General features: G+C 33.5%; 1 protein-coding gene across 3 annotated transcripts in view; it reads left to right on the top strand.

Annotated features, from left to right (window-relative positions):
* The window catches only part of Etv1 (ETS variant transcription factor 1), a 92,403-nt gene that overhangs the window by 52,177 nt on the left and 25,677 nt on the right, over positions 1 to 14,549 (top strand). For all 3 annotated transcript variants that reach the window (XM_026408546.2, XM_026408552.2, XM_026408539.2), the window contains one exon: positions 1,629 to 1,876. In XM_026408546.2, the coding sequence (XP_026264331.1) occupies positions 1,629 to 1,876 (248 nt within the window). The remainder of the gene's footprint in view (positions 1 to 1,628; positions 1,877 to 14,549) is intronic.

Below are 14,549 nucleotides of genomic sequence, written 5' to 3'. Positions count from 1 at the left end.
CTTCCAGTAGCTTCTTCAATCACTTTTCCTTTACCATTGGTCAGTGGATCATGAGATAGGCACCAAAAGCACACACAGCCGCCTAAGGACCTTGGGCGTTTGATACATACATAGTCCCCAGCTAGGACCCACTGAAATCAGGTCAACTTGTAGGAACAAATGGCTTGATTCCCCACAAAGCTTTCAGTACAAGCATTATTAACTTCCTTTTAAGGCTTCACAAGCGAGCAAGTTCTTATTTTATCTTCAAGTTACAATTTTCTGATTCTCTCCTTGACAGTTCCTAATGATAATTTCTGTTTCTTTTTTTGGCTAATGAAATAAGCAAGAGAAGGGAAATGAATGCAGTGCCAGTCAGCCTAACTGTCTTGCAGTATCCGAGTTTCTAAGTTTATTTTCTGCAGGTGTAGGTGGAATTTCAGTGCTTTCCACGGCAGCCAGTGAGCCTAGCGTTAAAGATGGAGTGTTCTTAGAAATTCTAAAGCAATGATTTTGCCATTCTTTAGCTTTCACCTTATTTTCATTTAACATGATGAAAATTAAATGCTAACTTTCCAAATTAAAGTCTTAGGAATGCTTTTAGTTGAAGGGGGGCTGTTAATGGGCTTATATTTGCTCATAGATATGTTTTATAGGTTATTTTTAAGCACTCCTGGGGCATTTTTAGAGCACTTTTAAATCTTTAATTAATCCACAGCTTTGTGGTGGGTCAATGATATTATGGATGAGAAACATGGAACAGAACGATTATGTGATCAGCCAATCGTTACACAGTGTAACCAAGAATGAAGGAGCACAGGACTCATTTTCAGCCTTCTGCCAAGACCTCAGGACATTCAGAGGACCTTTCAGTCTGAGTTGCTCCAAATCTGCGCATTGCATGTTATCTACATCTTTGGTGGTTGGCTGTATATTTATGCTTATTTTTATCAAACTGACAGCCTATTTGAAGCAAATTGGAAGCTGGTATGTTCTGTGTTGCTATTTGACAGGAAAAAAAAGTGGTCTCTTAAAAAACGGGTTGGATTTAACTCCTCATGATGCCAAGTTTTATTTCTCACTAGAACATACTGTTAGCTAGGACATTGTTGAAGAATTAAAAATCCTGGTGATTTAAGAAGGGAATCATTGCTATCTTGCTTCTTCAAAAACTGGTGATCACAGAAGGAGAATGAATAATTAGGTTTTTGTTTAGTTTGATAACAGTTAAAAGACTGAAGATGCAGTCTGAGAAAGACTCTGTTTTTCATGCTTTTATATATATATATAGATATGTGAAAACCTTTTCCTGTGGAAGGTATGTAAATGATCCAATTGACTTAACATTGGGCATTTTAGCAGTTAGTATCCAGATTTACTCAAAATAGTTCACTGTTCTCTTCTCTTCTCAAAATACACCTTTAAACTGAAAATATACCAAAACCATGCTATAAGGGATAGATTAGAAGGTGAACACAAGTCATTGTATAATTAGAAGTCATAGGAAGAGAAATCTAGTGTGCATTAAATGTTTACACTTCATTTAGTAGGTAATATGTTCATTCACTAAGCAGATAAAAATTCTAATGGTATTTTAAAGAATATTCAGTGTTACCACCTTATCTGAAACATACTCTTTCATTCCCCAGATTTCGCCGCCAGCTTTCTGAACCCTGTAATTCCTTTCCTCCTTTGCCGACAATGCCAAGGGAAGGACGTCCTATGTACCAACGCCAGATGTCTGAGCCAAACATCCCTTTCCCACCACAAGGCTTTAAGCAGGAGTACCATGACCCGGTATATGAACATAACACCATGGTTGGAGGTGCCGCCAGCCAAAGCTTCCCCCCTCCTCTGATGATTAAACAGGAACCCAGAGACTTTGCATATGATTCAGGTAGGCCTGTGCTTTGATGAAATTACACATAAGTCATCTTTTCACCTCCCTTGTCGATTTGTTTAGTACTGTTGTCAAACTGGGTGGCTCCCGATAATTTTTAAATGGGTTCTTTCTGGTTTTATCCCTTATTTGAAACTTCCTCTTCATGTGAAGGGTTGGACTATCAAACCATTTTGGCATGAGCAGATGGTCAAAATAGTGTCTGGAAATGAAATCAGTTCAAAGAAAAATTCGATTTATAAAATTATGCATACTCTGAGTCCCAAGAGAGTAACATTTAATTATTATTGATTCTATTTTTTTTTTCCTATTTTGTTACTACAGTGCTATTTAAAAACAGTGTTCCCATAAAGCAATACTCTTCTGTACTGGGCATTTTATTGTTTATAACTTAAAATATTATTGGTATGGAAGACTCCAAGGGTCCATAAGTAAGAATTCTTAGGAATAGCAAAACACAGATTTATGTTTCATTTATGGAGTTTAGCTTTGTCTTAGTGAGTTAGAAAGTACTAAAAAGTGTAGTCTGTCAAGGAAGGAGAGGTTCTTTCTGAAACTAGAAAGGCTTAAGATCTATTTCAAATGTTAATATCAATTTGCTAACATTCAATCTAGAGACTTTAGAAAAATTACTAAACTCATCTCTGCTGAATTTTTCATGCTATAATATGGGAAAACAGGACATCTGCTTTTCACACATCTCAGGTATTTTGAAAAGATGCATGAAATAAATGCTAGTGTGTATAAGAATGGCACTGCATACCTCTAAAATACTATTGTTAATATTATTATAACAATAGTTAATAGATGGCTGCAGACATGGACATATTTGAGAACAGTATAATTTTCTTTTGTCTGGATGCAAAGATATGCAGTTTTTATGAAGGAATTATTGCTTCCTGACTAATAATTCTTCTGAGATTTTATATCAGATATGTTTGAGGGGAAAAGAAAACTGACTCTAGGTCTTAAGTTTACAACTTTCGTAAAGTTACCTGCTTTCTTATGAACTGCCCTTAAAGCTTGGCAAGGAGACTTATGACTTAAAGGCTCTCTCCCTTGAGATCCTTTGACTGCATCCTTCCAGACTGAGGGAGTTGGCCTCTCTGAAGCATGTCTCAATCAAAGGGCACATAAGCTCCACAAGACCCATGAACATCCTTCCCAACTGGCCCTGAGTCCTATTCCAGGGCCAGAGCAGGTTCATCCAGATATTTTTTTACTGAAGGCAGGGCACACTGCTCCTGTGTGTCTCCCTAGGACTAAGAGGGTGGCCAAAGTAGCTGTGCGTGAGTGTTTGAAAGTGGAGCTTAGATGCCCTTACACTTGTATGTGAGTCCCCCACAGCGTGGTATAAATAGGTTGAAGGATAGGAAGAGAAGCAAGATGGCAATTGGATCACTATCTGAAGACTGGTCGCTGGTGATCTCCACACCATCCTATGCCAGAGCTAATCTTAAGACATTTCCTTAAATAACTAATTTGACTTGATCTTTCCATATTACTATCATTCTATGTCTTTAAAGATGGGGAAAAGAAAATGTGTTTATCCATTTTTCTGGATGATTTATAATTTAAAAAAATTTGAACATGGCATGAGGGCCTGTATTTGAATTTTTGCCCCAAAGATTATAATTTGGGATTCTTGAAATATCTCATAGTAGTTTCAATTGAGATCCTCTTTATATCTGTCCATGGATCTACTTATTGATGAACCCTGAAATTCAGTGGACTTTATTACAGATAAAATGTATTTCTCTAAATCCCCATCCTGTTAACTGATTTATCCTTATTTCACAAACAGTATTTTAATTTGCTGCAGTATTTTTTTCATTTATCAATACTTCAAGAAACTCTTCATGGAAAATACATAAATTAGCCCAAATAATCATTCCAAAAAATTTGTATATCATAGCATTTAAAAAGGTTTTTGTGTGTTCTAGAAATGATTTTTATGAATATTTATATGTATAATACCAAAAAAGTAATGTTGAAACTCCTTTCTTGATTCTGTGATTTTCTCCTTATATATCATCTTGTTTTTATATTATATACACAATTATATGTTGCATAGTATTGAGTATTTATCACTATTTTTGAGGAGATATAAATGAAATGGAAAAGAGATTTAAGGATTCTAATGAGAATAAAAATAAAAGAGCTGGTACTGAAATAGTCAATTCCATTATTTGTGGATCATACATCTTATCTCATGGACTTCACAGTCTCTGTGTGACCTTCAGAAGTACAGAATCTGTAACTCATAAGCTTTAAAAGCACAACCCATCATCATGTCCATAGGGCATTTCTTCTAAGTGTTTCATATATATTGCAAAAGACTTGTAAACTTCTTGTTTAAATTGAGAAACTATCAAGTTATGCTATTTTCTCCCCTTTTAGCTCTATTTAAATTTATTTTTACCACCTTTGAATTTTAATTTCAATGTTGCAATAGAATTCAGTTTTGTTTTATTTGAAGGGTTAAATGATAAAGATGGAATTTTTGGATATGATTTAAAAGAAATGTTGTAACAATATAACCAGTGTCTATGAAAAATTTAATCTTTCAGTATCACAGTATATATATATATATATATATATATATATATATATATATATATATATTTTAACCACCAAATTGCTGTCTGAAGTTGATACCTCTGTTTATATATTGCAATCAAAAAGTATGACCTAGATAATTTGTTGTCATTAGTTTTTTTCACCTTTGCTGAGAGCATATAGAATAACTTAGGAAATCTAATATATGTATCCCTGAGTACCTGCTTGCTTTCGTTAGCTATTGGTGTTGAACATACAGCACATTAGGAAATATTTTACATTTTCTAAGTCAGTTAACTTACCATCTATGATCCAAAGGTTATCCTTTGAGAAGGCTTCTTGGATCCTTTATTGACTAATTCAGTATACCATAAATGTTGTAACAATAAAAGATGCCTTGTAAGGGTAAAGATGGCATAATTGTGCTCTAATAAAGCCTGACATTAATTATGACATGGGAAATGGAAGGTCTATTAGTTATAATTATAATTACAGGAACGCAACATCAAGTACTGAATATTTAAGATAAAAAATTCTAAATATTATGTTACTAGAGTAGACATTTTTCTTCAGGACATGAGAAAAATATTTGGATCAGAAGACAGAGAATAGATTAAAAAAATAGATATTTAAGAAGCCAATTTGGTGAGCTAGTACAGTGTGATCATAATAATATCTTGATATTGTATTAAAACTTCCTATACAATGTATCTACTAATGTTGCTTTCCTTCCCTCTTCTAGCTCAGTAGTGCTTCATAAAGCAGTGCATAGGGTTTTTGTTTGTTGTTGGACTTTTTCAAATCCAACATGATCTTTTTTGTTTTAATTTATTTTTTTTTTGCTCTATGGTCAAGTCACCACATAAAGAGTTACATGTGCCAAGTGATTCATTTGGAGTGGTTTATGCAGAATCCATATACCATGTCTCATTTCATAATGTCTTGGGTATTCACTCATTTTCATACCCATGTGGTTTTGCAGGCTCAGAATGCCCAATGAAGCAGATATTTTAAACACTTATGACAATATATTAAAATTGTATGTGTTAATTGATTGGCACTATGTATTATTTAATTTACTTTAATTTTTTGATAGCTTAGGGTAATGTTTGAGACAGTTGTGGGCACATGAAATAAAATTTTGATTGTAAGAAAATATTAGCATATAATGTTCATATACTTCGATCAGGTAATTTACTTTCAGGAATTTATCCTAGAAATAGCAAAAAAAAAAAAAACCGATGAATATTTGAGAGAGACAGACAAAAAGAGAGTGAAATATTTCAAGTATTGAGTGGGTGAATGGTAAAATAAGTTAAGGCTACAACAAAAGAAATATTACACAGCCATTAGAAGTCATGTTTTTAAAATATTTAATAAAATGAGGCTCTTGAGTTAATAAAAACAAGTAAGGCACATGAGTTGCAAAGTAAGGCCCAATACAGAAATACTGGGTGATGATGACAGGTGATTTGTATCTTTTGATTATTTACGAAGTTCTTTCCTTTTCATTGCTCTCCTAATCAGACAGAATAAGCCTTCGTTAATTTTCTGTTTTAAATCCTCTCACTTAGAGTTGTAGAAGTATTCAAATTAATCATATTATTCTTATAAGTGAAAAGATGGCATTATATAGACTCATATGTTGCAAACCTAAATGACTCTTCTATTATTTTGGGTCCAGGACTACCTTAGAGGAAGAAAGGAAAATTAATATTATACTTGGTGGGGTTCATGTTCATCTGTCCACAGTGCTTGTGATTTCACCATTAGTATATATATTAATATATAGTTATAATTAGTATATATATTAATAATATACGCTTGGGGTATATTAAGAATCTTAACCTAGGAGTTGGTTGGAGGGGTAATATATTAATATGTTGTTTTTAGCCTTGAAGTCTGTTCTATTGCTTCCATTAGTTTAAAAGATTCTTTTCAGCGAGGTGGCGGAACAGTGTGATCAAAGAGTTGGGAACGAAGAGGGTGAAAAAGAAATTTAGGGGCAAGAGGAAAGTTGCTGAAGTAAGAAGATGGGGAAAGTTAAGCTTGTGTAGAAAAGAAATAGAAGACTATAGGGGCAAACCTATATGTCTACTGCAGAAATGTTTTTACATTTTTAGTTGTTTTTATAGGCTCACTCCTGCAGCTATGAATTAGGCCTTTTGATTGGAGGCACAACAATTACTGGTGGCAAATGTTCGACCTGTTTTAATTGAAAAAATTGATGCAAATAGATGTTTGCTAGAATTACAAATAACTTTATATCCATTAAAGCTCTTGGAGAAAACTACTTCATATTCCCTCTCCACACCCAGGTTTTACGATAAATTGCAGAGGCTCATTCAAGTTAAGTAACTTACATTCAGTAATATAGTTATACCCTGAAGTAGCCCAAACCCATGAAAAAAAAAATTCTGATTCTTAGTTTAGTGCACAATTCATGCTTTCTTTTCTTTTCTTTTCTTTTTTTTTTCAGGTAAACTCCTATGCCTGGAGTTGCTGAACAAATTTATTTGTGCAGTTTTAATAATTTGTATAGCTACTGCCAAGTAATATAACTTCTTGCTTATTCTGAGCTGGGTCTCTCCAACTTTTTTTTTTTTTTTTATTGGTTGTTCAAAACGTTTTTCAAAATAAGGGGGAATATTTTAGTTTGTTACATACATTATTGATCACTTATCTCAATCTGGGTTTTTTTTTTTTTTTAATTCTTAAAGGCTCTCTACATGATCCACAAATAAAGACACCTGCTTTAACACCATAAAGCAATGCCTTTTCCATTTTGGGAAGAAATATATTTCATATTAGATGGTTCCCAAATTTTACTCTTATTGTTAGGTATTTACTGCTTCGAGGCAGGCAAATTCATAGTCTCAAATTATATAAGTGATTAAGATGCCTACTACTTTTATTTTTTAAATGTATCACAAACATTGTTAAGAATTGAGAGTATCAAAGAAGTGGCCTTTTGTAAAAATTCTTCTGTAAAAGGGTGAATAATAATTATTTAAAAGATACAAATTAATGGTCCACCTTGCTGTAATTCTTTGTGTAAACACTGGTTTATCTGGGTCTTCTTTCTGAAATTGACTCTTCTTTCTTAAAATACTTGATAGCTTGATGACTTGCAATTTAATTAGAACAGTGGGTTTCAAACTGCTGTCAGCTGGATCCACTTTTGACAAGTAAGCTTACGAGGTACTCCAGTATCTAAAACAGATGTAAGGAAAGTTGTTTGGGAAGAACAGTGTGTGCCTTTTTCATTCTTCATTTTAGCTCCATCCATTATTCAGCAAGTATCCCAGAGACATCTTGATCACTTTAGGACTTTAACAAAGGCCAGCAGAAAAACTTTTAAATTAAAAAAATTATTATCTCTTCTAAGCTTGTATAAAAATTATGTCTAGGCAGAGAAAGGATGAAATAAATACTAAAGAGAAAGAAGTCCTAAAAAAAAATTACCCCATGTTAAATATGTTAAAACTGGAATAAGTATAACTTTCATCTGTCAGAACTGACAGATATATCTGGTGTTCCCAGGGGCTTGAGCTGGCACTTTAATGAAGAGATTTAAATGCTCCTGGATTTCCAAAATGGCAAAAGAGGAAGATTTTTATATTGTAAATGTTATTCTGTTTTGCTGTGTTGGTGGATACTTATCCTAATCAAATAGTAGAGGAAATAGTGAAGTCATTCTTAACGATGCCTCTAGTAAACACTGCTTGGGCTTCCCCTTACAGAGTTTATAATATGGTCATGCAGTTAGAGTTATAAGATGAAATTGTTAACAGGAGGAATAATGTGCTCATTTTCTGCATTTGTATACAAATATAAATAGATAGTGCTTCATATCTTTGGAGATGATTTGCCAGAACCTCAATCCACTGACTAAACTTGCAAAAAAACTTTTTAAAAAAATAACAATTCAGAGTTCAAAATCGCAGTATGCTTTATCTCTAAATTGTTACTGTTGCATTTGTTACTCTAATAGGGTAGCAATAGCTCAGAAATAACTGTTACTTTTAAAAACAATTTCTTATTATTTATAAACAGAATATATATTCTAGGGAAATTGACTCTCTACATATTTGCTACTAAATTTACTTACATCCTTTCCGAACAATTGGGACACATATAAACAGCCTAAAATATTGTTCCAGAAACACAAGGAATGCAGTGATTATAAAAGAAGTTGTTTAAAAAAATGCAAGTAAAGTTAGATGGGACACAGGATGTAGGAAGTAAAGATAACAGATATTTCTCCTGAACACCCCAGGCATCATAAACTAGCAATCTTTATTATTTCCAAAATGGAAGGCCTACCATCCATAATTTCCCCTTCTTGAACATTCACATATGACTTACAATCCAGTGATTTCATATTGAAGAAATTATTTTTTCCTATTTTAGTGATTTTTAAAACCAAATCATGGTTGCATTCTTTTTAGATAAAGTGGGGAAGGAAGTGGGACAGTATTTTCTGCTCATATTCCCTAAGAGGGATGGGAAAGTCCCAGGTTCTTTCCAATGTTTATCTTCTCTTTTGTGCAAAGACAAATCTATCACAAGAACTGCCTTGTTCTTATAGGTAAAAGGGAAGGCCTAAAATTATAAAAAAACACAGTATCTAGAACTCTTAACACCTCAAACTACTCCAAATATTGCTCCTTGACTTATGATGGATTGCATCCTGCTAAACTGAACATAAGTTGAAAATGTTTTAAGTCCATAATGCATTGTAAGTCACTAATGCAACATAGCTGAACCATGGTACACTCTAGAGTATAGGCTATTTACCCTTGTGATTGTGTGGCTGATTGGAAGCTGTGGCTTAATGCCATTGCCTAGCATCTTGTGAGAGTATTATACCATATTTCTCTAATAGAAATGATCAAAATGATAAAGTTGAACCATCATATGTTGGGGACTATCTATGCGTTAGCATAAACACTGCTCCCACTGCTCCAACCAATCTATTATGGATATTACATGGAACCCCTAATAATTACAAGATTGTCCATGTATTAATGGTCATCCAATTTTAAACATGTTGCATAATGGAGCTTATACAGCATATTAACGTGTTTTAAAATATGCAATATTACATTTGCAAATATTCAGATTCATGCTGTCATTTTTATTTACATATCTTTGAACCATCTTAAAAAGTAATTCCTAAAGGAATACTGGATAGTTCTTAAAGCCTTGAGGAAAATCTGTTAATTAGTAATTAATAATTTAGTGTATGTTCACTCTTCAGTAATTGTTTGTTCTGTGTTTTGTTCTTTGAGGTAGCTTATAAACTCTCTTTTCACATTCTTGTATCAGGTATTTCAATTTGAACTCTCAGATATGACTATGACTTTACTGTTTTACTTGACAAATGTTATAAATTCAGAGTAAGATATTAAATTGTCATAATATCATATTAAATAAATCTTTATGGGCTTAAAACAAATGAGGGGGGGCCACTTCCTTGTTTCTCTTTTTTGCTTCTATGAGCCTAGTAAAACTTCCTTGATCATTTGTTGAGGGATTCACAGAGGCACTGTGGACTGCAACTGTTTTCCCATGTGACTTGACGTCACTGGAAGATGGAAATGTTTTCTTTACTCCAGAGTTAAATCCCAACTTAAAGATGGCTGATAAAAGCCATTGTATATTTAATTAACACTGTTCAGTCTAAGACTGACTTTTCATAAATAATTCCCATAATTGCTCATTTGTAACTTCTTTTACTCCCTAAAAACTTTATTTTTAAGCATTAACATCTTTGTACAGTGATGGTTATGGTTCCATGAACTTTGGCTTTTTGTACCTGGTATGTAACACTCCCAAAGGCTGAGCCTTGGCCTTATTCCATTACAAAGCATCATTTGCTTAAGGCTACATTTTCTCCTGAAACACACCAGCTTATTTTTTACCTCCTAACTCTGAAACTATTGCTTAGAGAAATTCAAGTGGAGAAACACTTGGGAATTTTAAAGAATGAGCTATTGATCCTTTAGAAAATGTTGACATCCTATCTGTTTTTCCAACATCCAAAGAAAATTTTCTTTTACTCAGCCAGTGATTTGTGGACTAGTAGATCACTTAATCTCTGATATTTTTAGGTGCTTCAATTGTGAAAAGTGACAGTGAATCTTTCTAATTGATTTTGTTATTATAAAAGAGGTCATGGGTTGGCCCCCAGATTTGACTTTGCTTTGTATTGCTTGGCATGTCTTATTCATAGGAGTTTTTTTTTTTGTTGTTTGTTTGTTTCTGAGTTAAAATTGCAAATCTCCCAAACCAGTACTTCAGTCTACTATATCAGTTTTTCTAAGAAATGCTTAAATATGCTCTAAATCTACAGTTACAGTAAGTGGCATTGGCTAGTGATTTGATTTGAGAATTGAGAGTACGATCTGGATTTACTCTTTATGCATTAACACAGGTCAAATGGACAGGGACTGCATTTTAAGTCAGTAATGGAAGGCTGTAGGCTGCCTTAAACCAATCATATCAGTTTTACCCATGACTGATTGATCCCTAGGGGCAGAGCCCTGTAAGCATTCCTCCTACATGAATGGACTCTATAGAGCCTGGAGTTTCATTCATAAAATGGAGACTGAAAGGAAACACACACATGCACACACGCAGGCAAGCACACACACAGTCTCACTCCCTGGAATGTCCATTTATACAGAGCTGAGGGTGTAGTGTTCCATCAGCTGCTGCTTTTGCTAGTTGACTGGGAGTGAAGATTAATGCCCATTGGTCTTGCTTGCTTGTAACCCGATACCATTATGGCCTTGCCGTTCCTAATGTATAGTGAATGAGAAGACAACATTCTTAAATCAGAAACATAAACAGGAACTGGTGGGTCTGAATTCCATTCAAATATGTCATTTCAGCCCCACTCTGTTTGTCTAACTTGAATTTTTCAGGCAGGAAAGGGGGAAGGGAAGGATAATCTACTTGTTAGTTGTACTAGCTTGGAAAAAGGGAATTAGAAGGGGGTGGAGTATACTTTTATAGCTCGTAATTTATAGTTTCTTTTTAAACAAAAACAACCGGGACACTTAGGCCTAGAATTGCTTACTGCCAGTGGGTGAAATGAGCACACAACAGTTTTTATAAGCAGGAGTGAGGTTTGAAATTAAATGAGACAGTTTAAGGATGCATGCTTGGATATTTCTATTTATGTGGGTTTCATGAATGTGAACAAAAAAGGGAAGAAAATGCAATTAAAAAAAACACATATCATTTTTTGATATGTGTTTTTAGGTTTAGAATATTGTTATGAAATGTTTTATGCTTCAATACCTAAGTGAGTTAACTATTTCGTAGGTAAAAGGATGAGGGAGTTATTTTATTTCACAAGATGTTTCCATCTAGGATTTGAGTAACTTGAAATAATTTTTAAGGACTCTTTCTCAGGTTCAATAGATGCTTATTGTTTTCTGTCTGTACATGTGTGCTCGTGGTATATATGAACTTCCCATTTAATTATTTCTAATGCAGTCTGGACATTTTTACAAGGGTGGGTAATTCAAAGAGCAACATGAAAAGAATCAGAGAGCAAAACAAAATTGAAAGAATGACAAGCATGTTTCATTGTGATTTATTTAATTCTTCTCTGTGACTTAGTGAAGTATTTTTGAACTCTTCGTTCTGGTGACCTTTCTGTTTAATGTACTGGTCTCTACAGTTATTGCTTCATCTGTGTGATCTGTTTTGTATTTATTCTTTTCATTGAAAAGTTAAACCACCCACTTTGAATGACACTGAAAATGTACTAAATCCTAAGCTTGACATCTATTTACTATTTGTGTCCTATGGAGCATGTCCTCAATTTCCTTATTTATAAAAAGGGGTTAATAATTCGCATCTCTTAGTGTTTTCATAGGCTTAAATGTGGTTATGTTTGTAAAGTGTCTGGCACATATTAGGGGTTCAGGAAACAACAAAGAAATTTTTTTGGCATGAATTTATCTTGACTTCTATAGATTTTTTTGAAAAGTAATGGCCCTTTAATAAGATGCCGTTATTATTTCTTTTTTGTTTTAATTTATTTTTTAGTTGTAGATAAATACAATACCTTTATTTTATTTATTTTTATGTGGTGCTGAGCATTGAACCCAGTGCCTCATACCTGCTGGGCAAGTGCTCTACCAGTGAGCCACAACTCCAGCCCTGTCTATTATTATTTCTAATAATTAAAAATACACATTCATATCTAGAGGATAAAACAAAGCAAGAAAGATTTTCTTATGCAGAAGCACTCATGTAGTGTAAGTTCAGATAGAAACTGTTTTGTTCTACTGTTTTTGACAGGAAAACAGCTGTCCTGAACTTACTGGTTGTATTCATGTTCAAAGCAAACAGAATAAATTATCTGGATGTTGTAAGGGATTCAAGGAGAGATGAAACCCAGAGTACAAAGCTGACCATGATGTGTTTGTTGCTAATTGTGTGGATTCTAACAGGTGACAACTGGGGATTGAAACTCAGCATTAAATCCTCCATGTCTTCATAATTTTTTGTGATCCATTGTGACCACTAATAGCATCCTCCCTTATGTTTTCTTTTAAACTTCTGTTAATTGTCAGATAGATACCTAATAATTACCTAGTCAAAATACTTGTGTTTCCTATCACTTCAATGTCATTTTAAACTCCATCTTATTCAAACTATCACAGGCTTGTAAAACATTTCGGAGCCTAGTAAATCACATAAATCAATCCTGTTTGTATCTGATCCTTATTTGTATGGGAAATTTGTGATTTCATAGGTACAATTCTATACTGTTATTTGATGCTATTCAGCCTTTATGTTTCAAAAACATCTGAATTTGTTTAGCTACATATGTACTTCTCCTTCCTTCCTTCATTTTACAAACACTATCGTGGGCAACTAAAGTCTAACATTGTTCTCTGCCTTCAAAGTCTATTAAGGATAGATTTAATGCACCTAGGCTGTGGTGGAGAAATAGCTCTGCAGATTTTATATTTTCTGTATTCACAGTTCACTGAAAACCCTAAAGAGAAAGATCCCATCTAAGTGTGAGTGAGGTAATACCAAATTTATCACTCCCTTCTTAAAATCATGTCTATCTCCCCTGCCTTCTTCAAGATGGAGATATTTTATTCACAGAGTTTTGTTACTGGTCACAAATAGGTCTCAGAAAACCTGAATGTTTGGGCTGGACTTATTTTGAAGTTAATTACTTTTAGGTTTGTTCTACAACAGAGTGGTATAAAAAACAGAGTGGATATAAAAAATTCTTTGCCATTAGCATCCCTTTTTGGAAACATTATAAAATAAGAGCTTTCTTGGTTGATTATACCAAATCTAAAGTGGCACATGTGAAAGCAGAAGAAACTTGTAGTGAGGATGTTTCTGCATTTGCATTTTATCATATCTTCATAAGCTTGGTGTTATTTATGCAGATAACTTTAAGGTTTTATATGTGATCTGTGAGAGTACCAGGAAATGAGAGGAAAATAACAAACAAACCAGTATGTACAAAGTTGAAGGGAAAAAATATTGATAAGATAATGTCATAATATTCACATTTGTTGAGTGAGATTGGTATCATTAGTTTTTTTAAAATTAATGTTTCTTGAGAAAATAGATATATTTTGGCAATTTGTTGAACAATAAAAAACAAAACTTGTTGACTCTAGGTATGTATAGAACACACACAAACCTGTAAACATACTTTTTAAAATCAAGTACATGACAATTTCAAAGGTATGTTTTACATAACACATTTTGGTTCTTGATATAATTTTGTCTTCGAACCTCAATATGCAGTGAACCAGTTTTTGTGGACTGGATTTTGTCACATAACTCTATAAGGAGTCAGTCGAGTGTATAATCAATCTATCTTTGCAGTGTACACTTACACAAAAGCAAAACCACAGTAAAATACAAAGTTGAACTTCTGTTTTCTGGGATTTCTCATTTACTTTAGGAAATTTAAAATCTTAAGTAAGTTATACACTGATTATTGCTTCAGGAATTTAATGAGAAGCATCACATGAAAGGTAGTTGTTTTCTTTTTTTTTTTTCTTCCCTGTTCAGAGTTTATGATACAAAATAATCCCACTTTTGCGCACTG

The sequence above is a fragment of the Urocitellus parryii genome, chromosome 3 (assembly GCF_045843805.1).
Source record: "Urocitellus parryii isolate mUroPar1 chromosome 3, mUroPar1.hap1, whole genome shotgun sequence".
In the NCBI taxonomy this organism is placed as follows: domain Eukaryota; kingdom Metazoa; phylum Chordata; class Mammalia; order Rodentia; family Sciuridae; genus Urocitellus; species Urocitellus parryii.
The sequence above is the reverse complement of the archived record's forward strand: the minus strand, read 5'-3'. Positions and strand labels throughout refer to the sequence as shown.